Source organism: Palaemon carinicauda, chromosome 45, assembly GCF_036898095.1.
Source record: "Palaemon carinicauda isolate YSFRI2023 chromosome 45, ASM3689809v2, whole genome shotgun sequence".
In the NCBI taxonomy this organism is placed as follows: domain Eukaryota; kingdom Metazoa; phylum Arthropoda; class Malacostraca; order Decapoda; family Palaemonidae; genus Palaemon; species Palaemon carinicauda.
The window spans coordinates 38,065,122-38,088,381 of NC_090769.1; the positions used below are offsets into that span (position 1 = coordinate 38,065,122).

Sequence of the window (23,260 nt, forward strand, 5' to 3'; positions counted from 1 at the left end):
GCTCAGCAACCTCTACATTTCCTTTGTATCAATTCTATCTAAAGATTTTTTCAAGGTTCTTATATGCCCTCAATAGCCCAGCTTTATATTTATATTCCTCTTACTGTTTCATAGGAAACTCTTGAATCACACAGCCCCCTTCTTGTGCCTTTCCTTATAATTCTCAGTAATTATATCACCTTTAATACCATTAATCAATGGCATAATTATTCTTATCAATTCTTTCGTAACTATTCTTTTATCCAGACACATCCTATATAACCTTATTAACCACTCAGTCACACTATCACTACTGTAATGCACCACCTCACTCGTCAGCTGCTCGGTTGCCCTCGTAATGCCCTTAACACTTAATTCCACATACTTATTCAAACTACTGTATACTACTTATTCAAACTATATTTGGGGCTGGGAGTCTGTCATTGACCTCTTGCCACGGAATGAATTTGTGCTCAAGGTATAGAAAGTAACGTTGAAACCAACAGCTCTACTGTGATAAGTTAATTGACCTTTAGAGCTTCCAGGTAGTTTACTTTTGGTTTATTGAAAATATAATTTTTAGGTTTAGAAATATTTCTATGATTATTCACAGAATTCAAACTTAGGGGTAAATAATTATATTTGTTATCTTATAGATCACTGAAGAGGCACTCCACTGTAGCTGCTGCTGAGCATGATGAATCAGAAGATGAAAAAGACAAAGAAGAAAAAGAAACCCAAGAGCCCATTGTTAGAAGCTTAGGTGGCATACCAGATTCCTCTGGCAGCGACCATGAGGCTAGTCACAAACCTACGGAAGGATCACCTATCTCTTCATCTGGTAGTTCATTAAGTACTGTCACCACAACAGTTACAACAACCATGATGACAGCAGCTACTGACACAGTCACAACCACTACATCATCAAATGAAGCCCCAAGGCCCACGATGCAGACACCAGGTATGCACTTTTATTTAAAAAAAATAATATACCATGCTGCCTTCATTAGTATTTAACCTTTTTTTTTAATATTTTTTGTTTAGTAAGAAATGAGAATTAATCGATGCTACCTTCATTCGAAAATTCCCATGTATAAGCCTAATATTCTTACTGATAATCAGATAAATTATATGCTAGGTGGGTTGGTTTTGGTCCTTAATTTCAATGCCATAATTGAAGAATGCGTGGCTATTAAATAGTTTCCACTATTAGCGAGTGATATTTCTTTAAAATGGAAATATAGTTATTCAGATATTATATTCTAAATCTTTAATGAATATTTTATTTTCAGAGCCTAGTGTATGTGTGATTGAAATGGGAGATCTTATCGATAAGGCAAGAGTATTGGTTCTTCAAGATGGCCTGCTTTATGCAGGTCATGTTGTCCCAATCACACCACCTGATGTCTATGGAGTAGTGATTGATGGAGAAAGAGGATCTCGACCACATATATACTGCCGGGAGGAGTTACTCCAGCAGTCTGTAAGTATCTTGAATAGTGTAGATTACAGAACCTGGGATTTTTAAGAACCGTATATATAAGAGAGAAATGTGTAAAAGGAGTAAGTTAGAAAATTTAAAAAAAAATCAAATTTATAAATATACTGTAGAGTTTACTGTACTTAATCATTTAGAAATAATTCGAGTTTCACTTCAAATATAGTTCCTTTATATAAAAATATTAAGTTCATGATATTACGTATTTCTAACATCTAGTTTTCATTGGAATTTAGATCACAATGAAGTTGTGTTCAACCCTTGGTGAAAGAGGTTTGGTAGTTTGTTTGTCATAGAAAGAAAATTATACATCTCATTTTGTTTCAGTGGAAAGAGGTGAAGCCAGGCTCATCAAGATTCTTGGTTGAAGGTACTCGTGTTTGTGCTTTTTGGTCACAGCAGTATCGAGCCCTTTATCCAGGTATGATGTTTTCTTTTACAAGTTTATCACGTAGATTTATAAATGACCAAATTTATGTATTTTGTTAGTATCACATTGTTTTATGCATTGGCATGCATGTATGGTTTCTTCATATTTTGGAATATTCTTAAAGCCCATTCTGTGTTGGAGTTAAACCTAGTAATGTAAAACAGTTAAACAATACTATTGGTCTAGCAGTATTTAAAATAGCAATTATTCCATTACCAATTGTTATGGCCATAGTATATTGCCAGTACTTATTCCTCTTTAGAAATTAAGTTAATCAACAAAAGCTTTCCCACCGTTTTGATTTGAAATTGCCAAGATGAAAGCAGAAAGAGAATTTTTATTCAAGGAATAGTATACCACAAGCTTGGCTGATGAGAAATAAAACATTTAGTGAATTCTTGTTTAATTATTAATGTTATTATCAGTTTTTCAATTAATCTTTGTAACATCTGTATATATAAGGTAACACAAACAGTTTCTGAACTGTTCTTGTCAGTTGTAATGAATTAAGGCATTGTTGAAGAAAAACATTTGTTATTCCAGAGCAAAAGCTTTAAAAAAAAGCTGCAAAATAAATTTTTTATCAATGAAGCTAAAACTGCTCTAAGGTTGTGTTTAGATCTTTCATCAAAGGAAAAAGCTTCTCTACTCGTGATTTTTTCCCCCTGAAAAGTTACCTTTTTGTTCACACACTTCAAGCGATTATCAGTTATACCATTAAAATATGTACAGTATTGTGTTTACCTCTCACTAGGAATTCTAGGAAATTTTAGGTGTGGATTTTGTAGATAGGTTTTCATAAAGTATCCACTTTCAGGTTGTATTGCTGTATCCTCCTCTCCAGCGCATGAAGCTAATCACAATTTTGTTAATGTAGAATTTGACGATGGTGATTCTGGAAAGATTCATGTGGATGACATAAGACTTCTGCCAGCAGACTTTCCTGTTATAGGTAAGAGCAGTATGAAATTGAAATCTGGTGTAGGCATTTTAATTTAAGTATGAATATTTTTTTAAAGTAAAAGGGTCCCTGATGTATTTTTTTAAGCAGTTTCTAGGTTGTATTTTAAATTTTTTGCTTTTGTATCCAGGAAAAATGGAGAATGAAAATATCTACAGTACTGCTTTCAAATTTTGTCACTGGAAAGAGTGTGGTAAGATTTATTTTTTCTTTTTGATACATATGTTTTGGGAAATTAAAATCTTTGCTTTAAAACTTTTGATGCAGTGTGTGATGATTAACAATATATTTTCCAGGTACAGTATTTAAAAAATTCTGACAATTACTTAACTAAGAGATTTTTATTGTTATTTTTAATTTTTTTTCTTAAATATTGTTGTAAGGTATTCATCATAGGTCATGTCTATTTATCCACTTTGAATAGAGTATTTTATATATGGTAATATTATAGAATTTGTTTTCATTGGCAATTCCTTTTTATTACACTACAGAGTATGACCCAAATCCACTGATGACTCTGAACAAGAGAAAGAGGAGACCAACTGGAGACAGCCTTTCATCAGATGTGAAAGAAGACAACCAAAAGACAAAACAGAAGAAGATTCGAACTTACTCTGGAACCAGTGTTGATAGTGAAACTAAATTAAATGACCAAGATGATGAAAACCCTGAGGTAGAAAAGGAAAACAAGAGTAGTACTGTTAATATAGAAAATAATGTAAAGGAAAGTCAAGGAAAGGTACAAATTAAGAAGAATGACAAAAAGAAGCATAAAAAGCACAAGCATACTGAATCTTCACATCACCATCGCCACAAGCATAAGAATAAGCACAAGCATAAGCATCATGAGGGTGACCGGCCATTGCCCCATGTTGAACCTGGGGTTAATGAACTCACTATGAGGATTAAGTCACCACCACCACCACTTAGTGAGAGCCAGAGGCAGAAACAGTCGTCATTCCTCAAAGAATCAGACTCAGAAGATGAGACTTCATCTAAAAGTCCATCTGATGAAGAATCAGAAGGAGATGACTCTGAATACACACCAACTAAAAAAGAGGTGGTAAGTGATGTACCTCCTGTATGATTAGTACCTCAGTTACATTTAGAGTAATGATGCTGTATTAAATGAAAAAGAATATTGGTCAGTATCTTAAACCATTAAGCAATGCAGATTTCTTTTTAATTTGTGTGGCCATTTTTATGGTATATGACAAACATAATGATAGGGCATATTATAGAAACAAGGATTTTTTTTTTTTTTTTTTATACAAAATAGCAAGCGTCAGGATAGTTGTGATTATTTCAGCTTCATTTGTAATACTTGCATTAGTAAAATTGATGCAAAAGTACAAGGCTACAATTTCTCATGGCATGTTTAACTAAGAAAAAGTAATATACTGTGTAAATAAAAAAAGATAAAACAAATTCTCACAGAATGCATTGTTGAAGAAAAAGTTTTAATTATTTCAGAGCTAAAGATTTAAGAAATGGCTGCGAAATTAAGAAGTTTCCATCAGTGAAACTAAAATTGCTCAAAGCTTGTGTTTAGATCTTTTATAAAAGAAGCATCTCTACTGGTGAATTTTATGCGCTGAAAAGTCTATTTTTGTTGGGAATGGCTGGTTTATGCTATACACTATCTTTAGCTGGTTGTATCCTTTTCCAACCTTAGAAAAGTTACAAATCTTTGCCATATGCACATTTATTTTATAATTTCAGAATATTGATGATCTTTTAATATTTACAGGTAAAAGGGACAACTCGCAAGAAGAAAAGACACCCATCTGGGAAGTCAAAGATTGCTCCATTCCTGCCTGAGAGACAGTTATGGAGATGGTCTGGCAAAGGCTTTAAAAGACCTGGAGCCAAAGGAAAGGGGAAAAAGGAATTCTTTAAGGCCATTGTTCGAGGAAAAGAGAAAATATGCGTAAGTGGCTACTGTGATTTTGAAGCAAAGGGTTTTGTTTGGTTTTCTGTTCTGCTTACGAAAGTGGACAATTTATTGTTAAATGATATGCATGGAAGTGATAACTAAATTACAAGACTATTTGTTCCGATGCAATATACTTCCAAACTTTCTTCTTAGGAGGGCTGGGTGTCAAACTCAGTCACGACCAGAAAATTCCGTTAGTTCTCCCTAGTTTCCCCAAACATTGTACATCTGTCAATACCCAGAATGCCCTTCCTGGGAATGAGAACATCCACCCCAGGTCAAATTTAAATTACAAGACTAGTTTTCATTTGTGTTGACATGTTTTATATACAGTCAAAGCAAGATCAGAGATTTTTATCCATCTATTTAGGATTAATCATTTTGATACTGCATTAAATGGGAAATTCAGAAATTATAGTGTCATATCCTGTTTGAAAATATTTGTCAGATTTCCCGTCATTCAAACCAAATTTGCTAAAGAATATTGAATGAGGTTTTCATATATCTGTATATTGATCCATTCTCAATCAGGAGATTTGAAAACATGGATAGATCTTATTGTCACATTAGTGTAAGATTGATCATGATATTTTCTGTTCCATTTATAGATTTTCCATACAAAACACAGGTTGTAAGAAGAGATATACAGTAGTATTCACATTAAAAAGAAAGCACACCTATCAAAATAAGATAATTATTACCATCTGCTTCATATTTTATCTGATGAGGATAAATGTTAATTTTCTTGGAAATATATAGATCTATACCACAAGGGAAATATACCAAAAAGGGACGTAAACCAGATTTTATGTTTTTGGTTGACTCAGACTACATTATAGACTACTGTACTATATACTCTGAAAATTTTTTATTTCTAACCCTAATTTGCTGTATTCAGTGGTTGGGAGAAATTTAGCTTTTATTTCTCATTTAGTTTATTTCTTTAAGGAATTAAAAATTTCTGAAGTACTTACTAGAATAAATAAAGAAATATAAAAGCACAATTATTACTCACTTGGAAATTTTTCCAGTTTCAATTTCTCCAGTTTCATAGATTGGCATCATAATGTAATATATATGTTTCTCGAGTGAAAAGGTACTTGAGGATTAAAAAAATCTTATTTAAAGTTCCTGTGACAAAAGGCTGTCACATTCAGGCAATTGTTGAAGGTAAAAAGTCTTCACAATAAGTTATATGAAATATATTTGTGCATAATACAGGATTTTTAGGATTTCAAAAGCTGCTGCATCCATCTTTAAGAAAAGTTAAATGATAATGTTATTTTACAAATATTTATCAAATAATTACTCGAAACAGCTCTTTTTATCAAAAGCTACATTATCAAATTTAATAGTGTAATATATACTCATGTAGAGGAAGTACAATTAACTTGAAAAGAATCCTTGTGTATTGTACAGTATTTCACTTTATTTGATTTTTCATGAAAATGCACTTTTGTTTTGAAAGTTAAGCTGAAATTATCCTTTTATTTTAAATCAGGTTGAGGATTGTGCCGTGTTTTTATCTGCTGGTCAGCCAGACCGTCCATACATAGGAAAAATAGAGCACATGTGGGAATCTTGGGGTGGAAACATGGTTGTGAAGGTCAAATGGTTTTATCATCCTCAAGAGACAAAAGGACTTGGTCGTAGGCTAACTGAACCAAAGGTGAGTAAAAATGTTATTAATAGTTATTTCTAATTTTTTTATAGTATCTGGTTATCCATAGCAAATGTCAAGGAACCCTTGGTTCTGCTAATACGTGTCATGATTTGTCTCTAAAAGTATGCAAGGCTCGATCTTATTGATACTGTCAAAATTTAATGGTACAGTATTTCATCCTTTTGTAGTAGTTAGGGAAAACTACAAATTATCTACAAATGTCATATTTCATTCTTTTGTGTATGCAGTGTCCTCATATCTGATTTTCTTGGATTTATCCAAAGTCTCGTATCTAAACGTGTAGGCATAGTAAGTCACGTATTGTTCGGACTAAGGTATAGTAATATATACAAATTTTAAGTAAATTTTCGATCTAAACCTCCTCTTCCATTTCCAACCCCTTTTACTTTAATTACATGTACAAGATATCTGAGAAAAGCATTTTTAATTATAAAATATTTAAGAAACACACCCATGTACCACCGTCACTATAATGATTACCAATTATTTAGGAGGAGGAAGCTGAGTGTGTGGGACATATCTGCTAGTGTTCAAATGAAGTAGGTAGCAGTATATACTCAACATATTATGAGATATAAACTACTAAAAGTCTCTGTGTAAGACGTTCTATTGGCAAGCTGGACAAGGGCGTTTAGAAATTAACAGCCCTAAATATTTGGTTAGATTTTGACAATTTGTAAACAAAAGTATATTAGAACCTCTCCTGATAAATGTATTCCTGTATACAGCATTATCAATAAACTGCCGAATATTCTATTGTGAATGTTACGGCACTAACAAAGAATAAAATTCTGTATAAACCTGTATGAACGTAATGGCACTTAAAATAGTAAAAAAATACAGACTTGATAGGGAGGATATTCAAACATGTTTGATATCAAATCTTATGCAATAATAACAGAGGAACTAGGTACTATGAAAACATTCTCAATATGTAGAAAAAAAATCATTTAGTGGGGAGGGAGAAAGCTGTTTATTTAGTTTTGAGGGTTATGATTAGGAAGTGGGTATAGTGGCCACATTGGAAAACATGAATCTGTTAGTAACTGTCATGAACTAGAAGCTCCCAGGTATAGTGGCCACAGTGGAGAAAATGAACTGTTAATAACTGCTATGAATTGGAAGCTCCCATGTATGGTAATCACAGTGGAGAACATGAATCTGTTGGTAATTACTGTATTATGAATTGGAGGCTCCCAGGTATGGTAGCCACATTGGAGAACAGGAATCTGTTAGTAACTGCTATGAATTGGAAGCTCCCATGTATGGTAGCCCAATTGGAGAACATGAATCTGTTGGTAACTATTATGAATTGGAGGCTCCCAGGTATGGTAGCCACATTGGAGAACAGGAATCTGTTAGTAACTGCTATGAATTGGAAGCTCCCAGGTATGGTGGCCCAATTGGAGAACATGAATCTGTTGGTAACTATTATGAATTGGAGACTCCCAGGTATGGTAACCACATTGGAGAACAGGAATCTGTTAGTAACTGCTATGAATTGGAAGCTCCCAGGTATGGTGGCCCAATTGGAGAACATTAATCTGTTGGTAACTATTATGAATTGGAGACTCCCAGGTATGGTAGCCACATTGGAGGACAGGAATCTGTTAGTAACTGCTATGAATTGGAAGCTCCCATGTATGGTTGCCATAGTGGAGAACATGAATCTGTTGGTAACAGCTATGAAGTGGAAGCTACAAGGTATGGTGGCCAAATTGGAGAACTGGAATATGTTAGTGAATGCTATGAATTGGAAGCTCCCATGTATGGTAGCCATAGTGGAGAACAGGAATCTGTTAGTAACTGCTATGAACTGGAAGCTTGCATGTATGGCAGCCATAGTGGAGAACATGAATCTGTTGGTAACAGCTATGAAGTGGAAGCTACAAGGTATGGTGGTCACATTGGAGAGCTGGAATCTGTTAGTGAATGCTATGAATTGGAAGCTCGCAGGTATGGTGGCAACATTAGAGAACATGAATCTGATAGTAACTGTTATGAATTGAAAGCTCCCAGGTATGGTGGCCACATTGGAGAGCAGGAATCTGTCAGTAACTGCTATAAATTGGAAGCTCCCATGTATGGTGGTCACATTGGAGAACTCGAATCTGTTAGTAACTGCTATGAACTGGAAGCTCGCATGTATGGTAGCCATAGTGGAGAACAGGAATCTGTTGGTAACTGCTATGAATTGGAAGCTCCCAGTTATGGTGGCCACATTGGAGAACTGGAATCTGTTAGTAACTGCTATGAATTTGAATCCCCCCATGTATGTTAGCCATAGTGGAGAACAGGAATCTGTTGGTAACTGCTATGAATTGGAAACTCCCGGGAATGGTGGCCACATTGGAGAACAGGAATCTGTTAGTAACTGCTATGAATTGGAAGGTCTCATGTATGGTAGCCATAGTGGAGAACATGAATCTGTTGGTAACCACTATGAATTGGAAGCTCCCAGGTATGGTGGCCACATTAGAGAAATGGAATCTGTTAGTAACTGCCATGAATTGGAATCTCCCATGTATGGCAACTACAGTGGAGAACATGAATCTGTTGGCAACTGCTATGAATTGGAAGCTCCCAGGTATGGTGGCTGCAGTGAAGAACATGAATCTGTTGGTAACTTCTATGAATTGGAAACTCTCAGGCATGGTGGCCACATTGGAGAGCAGGAATCTATTAGTAACTGCTATGAGTTGGAAGCTTGCAGATACGGTGGCGACAGTGGAGAATCGGGGCCACCTGCTTTCGGATCCTTCCTCTTGGGATTAGGAACACTGGGGAGGTACTCCAAGGACCCCGTTCAGGTCCCCTATGAAGGATACTTTGCTGCCATGGGAGGAGCGAACCTTTCAGGCTATGCCCCCGTCATCATCCCAGCCTCCCTCACAGGACCATAGGCGAGGGAGAGACGAAGAGAAGGGAGGGAGAACACTTTTCGAGGACCCTTACGGGTTCTCCCCCTGCCGCATTGGTCGTGGAGGACTCCGACGCCAAGAAGAGAAGGCTGGATGATGCGGCAGGCTGTCGCCATTCATCAGATTCCTCAAGGGGCTCCCAAGGTTATAGAGGTCCCCTAGACCATCATGCCTCATCAAGCAGGCGTAGAGCAGAGGCTCCGCCCAGGGCTCTACCTCCCCTTCGTGGAGAGGACCCCTGGAGGGAGGCTCTTTGGAGACGATGCCCACCAGTCATTGGAAGGTCTGGCAGAAGAGGACCCTTCGGTGGAAGACCCTCCTCCTCCAGGGTGTTGGCGCTCATCAGGCACCTCAATAACCCGCAGACGGCCAGACCTGTGGAGGGGAACTTGGCATCCCTGTCCCAAGGAGATTGTCACCCTCGAGTCAGCACTGTGGTCTTCATTCTCTGTCCAACGCCATGGGTTCCTTGGCTTTGCAACAGCCGGGTTGGTCGGATCTGGCCAAGGAACACGTTATGGAACTAGCAGTGTCAAGAGGGAGGGCCATCTCCTTCCTAGCAGAACAGTCCCTGGTAGATGCTTCTAACATAGTCCTTCGTAGGAGGGACACAGTTTTTCACAGGATGCCGAGGAGGCTCCCCTCGAGAGAAATAAGGAACCTGCGAAACTTGGTTTTCAAACGAGGCACTGTTTTCTTTTATTTTGTACACTGCTCTCCTGAATTCCAGTTAAGGTTAGGGCTTCGTCTGTCACATTTTCACAATTTCCTTGGACTTTATGTAGGTTTTATCATATCGTTTCAAAATTTTGTTCATCTGACTAACTGTTCCTCATCCCATTTTATAATATGTCCAAACCATCTCAGCCAGTTTTTCCAACTTATGGACACTACACAATCTCTTCACAAATTCCTTGTTTGTAGCATGGTCTTCCCACCATGTTCCTGCCATGAATCTTGAAATTATTAACCCCAAAATAATGGTAATCTCTCCGTTAGTATGCCTAACTGCATATCTATTACTATTCAATCGTGTGGTTTAGGGAATTTATTTATAGTCCTTTTCATGTAGTCAGAGAAGGGTTTCTCTCACTAAATATGAGTGCAAGAAGTTTGTGCCCTAGCTACTCCTGCTACTTTTATTGGATTGTCCTAGGCAAAGTTTGAAGAAATGTCTTAACTTCAGCTATTTGGATCCCTTCCATAACTCCTTGAGTGCGTCTCTTATCCTTTGGCAACAAGTAGATTTTTACCTGTGTAGAGCAATGTTTTGTTTCTTAGTACCACATGAAAAATGCTTAAGGTCTTCTCCTTCATTGAGCACAAACCTTTTTGTTTTTGAGTGAATATATCCATACCAATTGTAGCTGCTGAGAGACGGTTATTCCTATTAAGCGGGTCTCTGTGCCCGCTAGCAGTATGCAAGGCAATGGATTGTATGAACAAAATATAAGATTAATTCAAATTTATTCTTAAAATGTCTATGTTAAAATGTTAAAAAGGAATTAAAGGTGATATTTTTGTTTGAAAGTCCAGTCTTTCAAATTGTAATTGAAGTGATTTTGTTATTATCTGCAGATGGATTTCTCATTGTTGTATAGTATTTAATTTCCTTTAATGTTAGTTTGTTTACATTTCACATGATTTTATTAATTACATGAATTGTTAGTATTAATTCTATACCTTTTTATTTTGCTAGGGGGCCTTATTCCAGTCTCCGCATACTGATGAAAATGATGTTCAAACCATCAGTCACAAGTGTGATGTTATTGCACTCTCAGATTACAAAATAAGGCGAGGAGAGCTGGAAAGTCGATATGGACCCAACTATGAAAATTGTGATGTTTATTATTTAGCTGGTTCATATGATCCAATAAGTGGACACATTACAATGGAACCTGGAGTATCGTGAGGATTCTGTTGCTTTTGCTGCTGGTGGATGGTAGAGATTCACCTTGCTGGGGTTTTAAAACATTAGTTCTATCAATGAACAAACATATGTGGGCTAAAGATACTTGTCTGTGCTACCAAACCTTTCTTTCCACAGGAAATGAGCTTCACAATAGTATCTAATGCTTATTATTCTATGGTCCGTTAACTCGAAGGAAAAGAGCTAACCTGACTTATGAGCCTTAATAATACTCTTCAGATGTCTTTGAGTTATTTATAACCAAAGACATCAAAGAGAAGGCAAGCAACTTCTGCAAAGAGGAGCTTTTATGGTTTTAAGATTTAATTACAGAATTTATTTTTATTGAATAAAGAGTAAAAGTTTTTAGTTTGCAAATGCGATATAGAATAAATTTCATAGACATCATGCACAATTAAGCCTGTTAACAAGAGCTGTTGGCAACATTAGTTGTATGATATGAGATTTTAATATTTGATTAATAGATATCTGTCTTATATAACATATATGAGAATATTCTAATGTTTACTATATAAACAGAGATGAGTATCATATATTTATGAAGTAAAATGTCAAACATAATTATACTTTTGTTTGAATGTTATAGGCATAACAGAATTGTTAGGCCTTTGTACTTTATTTGAGAGTGTGATAAAACTTATACAAGTACATGCAGTATGATGTAGTAAAGGAGAAAAAAATTGGCTTATTTTCCTTCAGCTAGTGCAAACTTCATGCTCATGTAGCATTACTGGAAGGTTTTACAAAGTCTGATATTTGACTATAAGATACTTGCTTATGGACAATCACCAGAAATTGCAAAATCACTTATGAAATGTCTCTGCCTTTATTTGTTATTACATTGAAAATGGAGTGATTGATTAGAGGTGACTTCCATCTCCCAAAATTTTGCCTTTTTCTCACAACACCTTTTAGATTATAAGGATTTTTATCATATACATGAGTACCTGCAAATATTTAGATATTTTGTGTGAATCATTATATCTAAATGAATAGATATATAAATATAAATATATATATATATATATGGTTTTAATACTTTATAATTAGAACCACAGCTAGTGTTAAAAGCTTATTTTTGTGTCATGCAATTGTGTCGTGTGTGACACTAAGAGTGATAATGACCAATGACAAATATTTTGTCATGTAGGAATAAGTAGAGTCTTCAAGATCCTTTTTATATCCAATCTTGTGAAAGATGTTATGCTTGGTTTAAAAGTTTTTGTTATGTGTCGCTGAATTATGGTGTTTTACGTACATGTTGATTTGGTTTTAACAATCATAATACATGTTTCAACTACCATTTTATAGACAACAGTATGTTATATTCTTGGGATTATCATTCTTGTCATAAATGAAGGCTCAAGAATTGAAATAAAGTAGATCACATGGTTGTATATTTTACTTATGCCACATTGTGACATGCTATTGAGCTCATTCTTGAATGATCTGTTATATATCCCATCAAAAGACATTGAAAAACTATTCAATGTTTCTGTGGATCTCATACAATACAGTATATAAAGATATATAGTAAATGTAGGACTCTTAACAACTTTGGATTATCCCATTATATGTCCATAAGATCCAAAATCTGCAACAACACTAGAAATACACCAAGTTTTACATTGTAAATGCTTTATGAACAGTGTCATTTAATATATTTCAAGAAGTTCATTTCTAGTCTAAAGAATATCTTTTCTCATTTCGGGGGAAAAGCGTCTCAGTATTTCTTTTCTTTTATTACTCATTTAAAAAATTTTCAACATGTTCTAGCATGATAGTTAAATAGTTTTCTAATGTTGTTTAAGAATTTGGATCTCTCTATGGTTTAGTGTGCAACTTCACAAAATGACATGTTACCACAATGCATACTTATATAATAATAATAAAGGAAGGATCTTGTAAACTGAAATTACAAATCAAATAGAATAAAATTTAGAAGATTGTCATGATATAGCACTATAAAATAAAAAAATAGATGTCCTGACTGTACAGATAATAATGGTTCAAAAGGTTTCTGATGCTTGGTTATTGTTCTTATGTTTTTCATAAAAAAATTCCATGACATGGTTGTAAAAAAATTCCATTTAGAAATATGGTTCAGTGTTGCATATGTTGTTAATATTCTTTATAATACTCCAAATTGCTTGCACTAATATTTTAATTTAATTTTTCTTTGTTCTTGTTTTCTTCATGATATATAATTTCTTTTATTTTATGCCTGCTCTTTGTAGAAGGCATGATATCATAAGTGCTTAATTATTTTGACTTCTTATTTAGTTTGAAATTTTGGGAGTGGGCGGAGAGTTATTATTTAGAGTATTCTTTATATGTACATGTATTATAATTCTGAATGCTATTTTAGTTTGTGTGCTTTCATTTTTACATCATATTAAGTCTCTAGATTTGCTTATTAATGACAAAAGAAATTTGTTCACATGAAAATTCTATCAGGGAAATGAAATATTAACCTTTATAAATGAAGTTTTGATTTATATCCAAAACAAAAATACTTAGCTTTCTGAATTATTAATGCTGCACCCACAGTGCTAATGTACAGTTAACAACAGTTGAACCTTTTGTAAGTGCATTGCTCAGTTGCCTCACAGTTTGTCTCGGCTTCCTAATGTGAAATTACAAACCATTGCTTTGCGGTACTTCATTTTGCCAGTCTAAGCTGTTAAAAGCCCTGAGTTGCAAACTTGTCATTAGTGAAAGGCAGCAAGGAGAATTAGTGGAAGGCAGCAAGGACATTGAGGCTGCTTTACATTGGAGGACTCTCCTTCACATAGCAATTTGTGATTTTGTTACATGATCTGAATTCAAATGGATATTTAATGTATTTTTTTCTTGTAATTGATTCCTTTTGCCTTTGCACCTTAATTCTTATTATTTGTCATTCATCAGGTTCAATTGAATGATAGGTTGGATGTAATATCTTTCAAGTTTGCTTAAATTTGTGATTTTCTTTTTCACAGTAAGGTTTTCAATAGTAAAACAGATCCTGACTATACAATTCTCAAAATATAAACTGACGACATGACATGTTATATTATTTTTTTTTTTCATTTTTTGATTACAATATACAATTTCTTTAGCTAGAATTTTTTTAAATTTTGTTTGCTTCAAGTTTTCTCTTATTTTCTTGCTAATTTGAAGGTTATAACAGTTATTGCATAAATCATGAATGTGCTTACAGCTTTCATGACTGCTTATGAAAGTTTTAGCTGTTATTGCTGTGTAAATATTTTAGTATGTTTTTTCATCTTTGAGATACTTTTTTTTTCTTTTTGAAGTACCAGTTGTGAAAGACCATAGGCCACTTCAACTGCTTGCCTTTCTCCTGTTTTCTGTTGCTGAATGGTTTGTTCTTCAATACTCCTTTTTAATTTGTACAATTGACTTTATTAATAGTTTTTTGTCATATTCACTTATATTTTAGTCAAAGTATGCTATTATCCTTCTTTGCATTAAGGGATTCTTCAAGTTCTTTGGCAGTAAAAATTCCCTGATATCTAAACTGAAAAAGGCCAATTCATGTCCAGGCATAAAGGTGAACATGTAGTACAAGGCCTAACATGTGTAGGGTCAGCAAGCTAGATTAAAGTTTTTTGGACCCATTACATAATTATTATTTCTGCTATCTGGTCTATATTCATGCTAAATGGCTCAGGAATTCTGTTGCTTCCCTCCTGAACAAACATTTTTCTGTGTAAAGCGATGATTTGTATCCTATTATGTGAACATATGTTCTAAAGTGCTTTTAGTTTCTACAGTATACTGTATATGCAAAACATTGCTTTACCAACAATGCCCTCCTCTTCATTCCCTACCAAGTGGATGTAGACTTCACCTTGTTCATATACAAGGAAGAAAATAGTGAGCTGGCAGTAGTAGGAGTGCCTCCCAATTTGTGATGCCCTAACTCACTCAATCATTATTGACAACTATGTAATTTTGGACTTAGTTTAGTTACATAATTGCCTAGACTGATGAAGTAAAGTATTAAAAGTCATGGTTTGGTTTAATGAAAAATTTAAATTGTAGCATCCTATTTAAATGTGAAGAAATAAGGAACCATGTATTTTGCAAATGACAAAGTAAAGAGCTCTACCAACTTCAGAATCAGTCAACTTTGCATGCACACTAAAGAGTGGATAAATGTATAGAAATCAAATTAGTGTGTTTGTTCTGTTACACTTTGTATGAGAAAGATTTTTTTTAACAATTATTCAAAGGTTGAAGAAAGTAATAATGCTGGAACTAACGTTTTTTTTCTTATTTATAATTCATTTAAGAAGATACAGTATTTTGTTACACTTTTCAGTACAGTATACTGAAGTAGGAAAATGCCCATGTTTTACTCTGTAAATCATTTACAAGAAGTTTGGATGGTTATAGATTTTGCATTTTATGTTTATGGAGGAAGTAACTTTTTTTTTATCATGGTAGAAAAAGAGCTGTGTTGTATTTTACTTTAGTACCATTGAATTTTGAAGACTGAAGGTCATATATTTTTATTATTTTGAATGGGCTTAGTTTTATAGACACATTTGGTTTCTTAAATGATTAGTGTTGTATGATTAATTTTAATAACCAAAGTTGTAATAAGTATTCTTGCCTAGAATGGAAGAATACAATGGTGCTTTGTGTTTAAGTAACACAAAATTTCTGTATTCATTTATAAAAATTTCATGTAGAATACAAATAAGGTTTTCTAATTTTTATTAATGTATTTCATAGTAAAATGTTTCATCTACCTAGGGAAAAGCATGAAAGGGTATTTTCATATTCACAGGTTGAAATTTGTAAATTGAGTAAAAATTTATTTAAAAGTTTGAAAGAAGTGCATTTAAGGCACAGAGTACTTAGCAATCCTTGAATGTTTATTACAAAAGTTTTGAAATTGGTAGGTTCAATATATATTGCACTGAACAGTATTTGAACATTTCACAGGGTTACCATTGTGAATGAGAACCCAAGATTGGTTAGTAGATCTGTTTCATGAAAAAAAAAAATTGTGCCAAATCCACTTAAAGACTTTAATTGCAGTAATTTATGTTATGTTGGCCTATAATAAGCCCTATAGCCAATCATTTCTAGGCTGATATTATGTTTATCATAAACAGTGGTTATTATGAGGTTTTCTTCTTTGTTATGTAAATAGGCTTTTATTGGAAAAATACTTTCTCCAAGTACTTACTGTTCTTAAATTTTTCATTACATATAGATTTACAAATCTGCAAAATTAGCAAATTTTGAAGCTATTACTTATGGGCATCTTAAACACTGAGAAGGATACAGTGCTACCCATTGTCCAGTGAGCAAAAACTGAAACTATTTTCAGTACTGTGATTAGATTTAGGTTTAGTATTGCAGTTTCAGAATTGGATTGAAAACCTAATGGTGACAATCATATGCTCAAGTCTAGTCCAAAATTCCGTATATGGAAAACTGAAATCTATTTTTCATGTGTAAAAATAAATGTGGGAAATTGGTGTTTTAACAGTAAATTTGAGTCTCCTGTATCCCATTGAATTACACCACACTTCATTGTTTGCTAGAATATTTATATACTATATATATGTATATACTATATATGTATATACTCTATGTATGTAGTGTATATGTATATACTCTTATGTATGTACAGTACGTACATACGTATGTGTATATATATATATATATATATATATATATATATATATATATATATATATATATATATATATATATATATATATATATATATATATATATATACAGTATATAAAACAAGCATTTTTTTCTTATTTGTTATTGTCCTGTATACAATCAGTAAAATAGATAAATCTGCTTGAACACTACAGTTCAAATTTTATTGGTTTATGCATAAACAGTTTCCACATTCCATTTTTTATCTAATATTCTATAGAAATACATATAGGGAATCAGAAATATGTAAAGATTAGTTTCTCCCCAAAAAAGTTTGAAAGTCGCAGTGAAACTGCATTACAAATTCCAAGATCTTCATACCAGTTCTCAAGATTCAAATAATGTGAGATTTTACAGTTATATAATTCTGTAATTTTCATATTTCATTCATGACTTGCAGTATTGTTTTATCAAGATTGGAAAGTTCATTCTTTATTTCAAGCATAAGGAGGTTTCTTAGTACAAATAGTTCCTGTTACATAGTTCTATAACTGTTAACAAAATATTATAACCGTAGAATCTACTAGCTTAAAATTCCCAGAAAGCCTTGCAAAATATGAACAAAGCCTTATATTAGGTCATTTACTTCTCTAAAAATTTGTGATACTTGTGTATGTAAATATATTTTGTGAAAGTAAGTTACACCTGTGTTAACTTTTGTTTCCTAGAAGGTTCTACAGACTATTGTTTTGCCAGTAAATAATAAATATTGCATCAAATTTGCTGATGATGCCAAGAAAATGGATTGATGATTCTCTGAAGCCATGTTATATGAAGTGTGTAAACTTGTACATAAAATATATATTTCAAGCATACTGTTTGTGTTATTTTTGAGCTTGCCTATCTTATATTTTATGCAATTAAAATAGTTTTTACAATACAAAGTATGATTTTTGATACTTCCTAAGGAACAGTAATTGATATCTAGTTTTCCATGCTTAACAACTTGAAATATCAATATCATTCGAGTATTCGTTCTTATGGTAATAAGAAAATCTTACAAAAGAAAAGGATTTGTCTGGTAATATATTTTAAAGTAGTTTAAACAAAAATACAGCAATATTTCAAGATTCTCATAAGGATTAGTTCTTGAGAAATGAAAATTAGAGCAAAATCATGTCAAAGAAAAATGATATTGTATAAAAAAATGAAAGTTTAACAAGTTCAAGTCAAAGATTGATTTGAGGTTTATAGGCATCCTTACCTCAAGCCTCAAACAGATACCGATTTCTTTCACTACTATAGGTGGGGTATTCGGTCAACAAATGCCTCACGGTCAAGGGTACCAAAGAGCAGTCGCAATATGGCTGGTGTTGGCCAGTAAGCAGATATGTGTCGGCTGAGTGTGACAAATGCAGAGACTACAAAGAGTAGTCTCCCGCTTTTGGCGCATCATGTTGTGCTTCCGGGGTGATATAACATTCATTACCTCTCGCATCTTATTTTCAACCAAACTATCCCAATGCTATTGCCAACTATTAGAAATCAAATTCTTAACGTTGGGTGAACAATCTTCACAAAGAATGGGATACCTTCTTGGTTGCTACTCAGCAGCAGAATTCTTTGCTAGTAACTCTGCCTTCTCATTTCCAGACATCTACGTGAGCCGGAACCTAGCAAAATTGAGCTGTTGTACCTCTCAGTCCAATAATAAATAGCCATTCTAAAATCTTCAAAACTAAATGGTTATTGGAATTAAAAACTTCTAAAGCTTGGAGGACACTCCTTGCATCATTAAAAAATGTTTCGACAGCAGTTAGTATGCCGTATAGATCGGGCATAAATATGGAAGCTGAAAGAGGAAGCGCACCTCTACTATGAAAAGCATTACTATATACTCCAAATCTAATGCCAACATCGTATTAGAGCTATTGGAGTCTATTCCTTATTTTCTGCAACCTGTTCCATGAAAAGAGACCTGGCTTCCAAGACAGTCATTCTTTTTAACTCCAATAAAATACTTACAAAAAGATACCTCTGGTAATTTCCATGGAGGCGTTGATGATACCTTACACCTTGGTTCTAACTGTATCAAGACTATCTATCAATTGTTTCACCCGAAAACCATAAGGTTGAGGGGATTTCGGGTGCATCTCAAATCATGTCGAGTGCTTTACAAGGCTTGCAGCCTGACAGGTTAAAGAATTAGGAAGCATTTGTAACCTAAACCAATGCCGAATAATAAAAGACTTTCAGTAAAGGTCTAACGGTAATTCACCAGCGTCAACAAGGAGGCTTGGAATAGGCGAAGTTCTAAATGGTCCTGTTGCCAATCTTATACCAGTATGGTGTACAAAATCTAAAAGCTTTAGTCGACTTAGGGTGGCTGAGGAGTATATTTCACACCCATAACTAATTTTTTTGGGCTCAACCATGTCGTCCTGATGGAAGGTTCCTTTAGGCAGCTTTCTAAGGGATATTTAGCTACAGTGATACTCCCAGAGAATTGACCATATGTCTCCAGAATTCTAACTCCTGGCGCGAGTATCCTTTCAGAAATTCTTAAGGATATCGCATAATATCAGGGGACCTATTTCTTGATACGACACATGACAATCTTCGCCCCGAATCGAGTTTTCGCTCTGAGGGGGAAGAGTGGTGAAATCGAAGGGGAGCGGTCATCAAGGTTACCCGATGGATCCCCTTCCCGTACTACTACAGAGCCAAACATGGCGACCCATTCCTTTGTTAGTAGCGAATTAACCGCGGTGTATCTCCCGCTTGCTCTTGGTGTTTGTGTTACTAATATTTGGGATTTATCATGCATCTTTAGCCTCTGGAAAGTTGAGTATTTAATCTTTCCTCTGTATAATTTTTAGCTCCCTTCTCACAGTTAAATTAGCATAATTTAGATGTGTTTATTGGAGCATAGCCGTCCACTGGAGGCGCCATTTTGGATGCTGCCAATTTGCCATATATGCCTTATTTAGTCAGTAGAACAACGTTCCCGGTATTTAGCTTTAATGAATTATAGCTATTTAGGCAAAATTATACTAGTGAAGATAAGATCATGCACATATATTTCCTCTTCCATGAAATGTGTCGATCATATGCAATACAGTCTCAGTGACGTACCGTAGCCGAGATCTCGACTCGCGCTAGGCTAGCCTAATGCGTCTTTTGGGCTCAAGCCATGTCGTCCTGATGGAAGGTTCCTATAAGTAGCTTCCAAGGGATATATGAACTACAGTGATATTCCCAGAGAATTTACCTTTGGGTCTCCAGAATTCCAACTCCTGGCGCAAATATCCTTAAATTTTCTCTTAAGGATATCGCATAATTCAGGGGACGTATACTTGATACGACACATAGCGATCTTCACCCAGAATAGCGTTTTCGCCTCGAGGGGGAAGAATGGCAAATTTGGGAGTATCAAGGTTACCCTATTTCCCATACTACTATTGAGTATCAAGATGGCGGTCATTCCTATTTTTGTAGCGATTTCGCTCAGTGGTGTTCCCTGTTGATCTAACGTTTCGCCTCTGGAAAGTTGAGTATTGATTCTTTACAGTGTATATATTTTTAGCTCCTGTTTCACAGTGAAATTAGAGTAATTTATTGTGCTTAGGAGCTAGGCCTGTTACCGGAGGCGCCATGGGCGCTGTCGTTCGTTAGGCATGTGTTATTAGTTAGCAGAACGACTTTCCCGGTTGGAATAGGATTAATAAATTATGAAAGCTATTTAGGCATACGTAATTATACTAGTAAAGATTTTTATGGTATGCATAATTTTCCTCTTTCTTTGTCGATCATATACGTTAGAGTTTTGGTGATTTAGGTAATTGAGATCTCGTCTTGCCTAGGCTACCTAGCCTAGGCAATGTAGTATACTTTCAGACAGTTCCCCGTTTACCCTTGTGTATTGTTTTATTGATTCTAAGGGAGATAGTATACTCCTAGAATTATATAAATCGATACTTGTCTCCTGTGGAGAGTTATGGGTAATCTCTCTTTACCTCTGAGTGCCGTCGCAGGCGGCAACCCTTTCTGGTCTTGCCATAGAGTAGTTCACTTCGGCTTTACTAGGCTAGGGTTTTTCTGTCTCCCTCCTTTGCCGGCGATTGTCTGGCTTTGGTTTTTCACAGAATCTCAGAGTATTCAGTCTTTTTGCCGGCGGCAGAGTGGCAGGGTGAGTAGTCACTCCCCTGCCGGCTTATAGCCGCCGGCATAGGAGGCTAAGCCTCCCTAAACCACACCTGGAGTGGTGGTATGATGCTACCACCTTCTCCCTGTGGTTTAGAAGACTAGTCCTGTGCTGGCAGACCCTAGGCTGAAGAATAGACATTCTTCTGCAGCCTAGGATGGCGCTGGCACTGAAACGATGTTTCTCCCTTGTTGAGAGGGGGTGGCAAACCCTAGGTTGAAGAATAGACATTCTTCTGCTGCCTAGGACGGCGCCGATATTGAAACAGAGTTTCTCCCTTGTGTAGTGGGGGCGGCAACATTGCCCCCGCCTTCTACACTATACAGGACCCTTTTCCCTGCCCCTCTCTGTCCTTTTAGCTATGGCCGTCGTCCCGCAATCTCACTGCTTGCCGGCGGGTTGTGGGGCCGGCCAAGCTCCTACATAGCAGCTGTTTAGTCACTCAGCTTTCCCTTATGGACAAAAATCCGGGAAGGTTGTGCGGGCCATGATAGCTGCTGGTGGGAGACCCTTCTGTCACCAAGGTTCTTCAGTCTTTGGACTGCCGTCCACAAGTCCTGTATGCTGCCGGCCGGGCCGGCGCTGACAGGTACTTACTCAGTCGGCGGCATGCCGACTGTACCAGCGCCTCTGGGTACTAACCAGCCGGCCATATGCCGGCAACGGTACTTGTGGTTGGATGAAAGCCTGAATGATGCATTCTCCCCTTCCATATGAACCTTCTCTCTGGGGGAAGGCAGTAAGTTATATACTTACATCCTTATTTAGTGTAAACATGATATTTTCATTATAAAAATAAATTTTGAATATACTTACCCAGTGGATATATATATAGCTTAAGTCCCTGATGTCATGGCAGAAATTCAAAACTCGCGGCAATCGCAGATTGAGTAGTCAGGTGTACCACCAGTGAGCCCTCATGCAACGGTACTTAGAACCATTCCATATCTCCTCAGTTTTTCCATGCCCATAGGTCTCTAGAGGGGAGGAGGGAGGGAGTTAAATTATATATATATCCACCGGGTAAGTATGTTAGAAAATTTATTTTATAATGAAAATATAATTTTTAAACATCTGACTTACCCGGTGGATATATATATAGCTGATTGACGCCCTTGGTGGAGGGTCAGAGACACCCAACATTGTTGGAATATTACTTAGGAGTTAAATAACAAGCTTAAGGGTTCGTAGCTGATAAGGAAGCTGACTTTTATGACACTAGTCATTAGTCCGCTTTCCTTATGAGACCCAGTGATCCACTTAGGGGGCTTAAGACCTCTAGGCGCTGTCAAATCGGTGTAAAAACCTCCATGTTGACAGGACTTCAACCAATACCCTTGTTCTGGGCTTTCTCAAGGAACAAAATTGACCACCTGCTAAAATCATTGATTGTGGAAGACTGTCGACCAATCTCCAAGCAACCATAAAAATACAAAAGTTCCAAGGGAAGAAAAGGGTATTAGGATTATGGGAACGTAGTGGTGGATCCTTCCCCCATGACTGCACTCGCTGCTACGAATGGTCCCAGAGTGAAGCAGTCCTCAAAAAGAGTCTGGACTCGTTTCAAATAATGTGAAGCGAACACAGATTTACTTCTCTAAAAGGTTGTGTCCTCAATGCTTTGCAACGATGTATTCTGCTTGAAGGCCACCGAAGTTGTTACAGTTCGAACTTCAAGCGTCTTGGCCTTTATAAAAACTTGCAGTCTGCCTTACTGCAAAGTGCATGAGCCTCTTAATTAAGAGCCTGATGAAGAATGAAAGAACATTCTTCGACATCTGTAACTTGGACTTCTAGATCGAGCAACAAAGATCTTCCGACTAGCCTCACAACTCTTTCGTTCAGTTCAGATATAACTTAAGGGCACTTACTGAGCACAGGACTCTCTCTAACCCCTTGCCAGCCACATCCAAAAGGTTTGGAATCTCAAAATCCTTGGGTCAAGGTTGAGAAGGGCGTTCGTTCTTGGCGAGAAAGCCTAACTGCAATGAGCAGATAGCTTTGTGATCTCGAAAAAACCAATCATTTAAGCTAAAAGCATGAATCCCACTGACTCTGTGAGCTGTCGCCAGACTGACTA

The 23,260-nt window shown here is 35.7% G+C and overlaps 1 protein-coding gene across 6 annotated transcripts in view; it reads left to right on the top strand.

The window, feature by feature from the left end:
• Positions 1–16,950, top strand: part of wge (winged eye) — a 104,007-nt gene extending 87,057 nt beyond the window's left edge. For 4 of the 6 annotated variants that reach the window (XM_068367567.1, XM_068367562.1, XM_068367565.1 and 1 more), the window contains 9 exons: positions 636–940; positions 1,272–1,462; positions 1,805–1,898; positions 2,725–2,859; positions 2,999–3,061; positions 3,360–3,931; positions 4,619–4,798; positions 6,306–6,473; positions 11,109–16,950. In XM_068367567.1, coding sequence (XP_068223668.1) covers positions 636–940; positions 1,272–1,462; positions 1,805–1,898; positions 2,725–2,859; positions 2,999–3,061; positions 3,360–3,931; positions 4,619–4,798; positions 6,306–6,473; positions 11,109–11,321 — 1,921 coding nt within the window. In that variant the 3' untranslated portion in view covers positions 11,322–16,950. The remainder of the gene's footprint in view (positions 1–635; positions 941–1,271; positions 1,463–1,804; positions 1,899–2,724; positions 2,860–2,998; positions 3,062–3,359; positions 3,932–4,618; positions 4,799–6,305; positions 6,474–11,108) is intronic. The other 2 variants (XM_068367564.1, XM_068367563.1) reach the window with 2 other exon arrangements.
• The last annotated feature ends 6,310 nt before the right edge of the window (positions 16,951–23,260 follow it).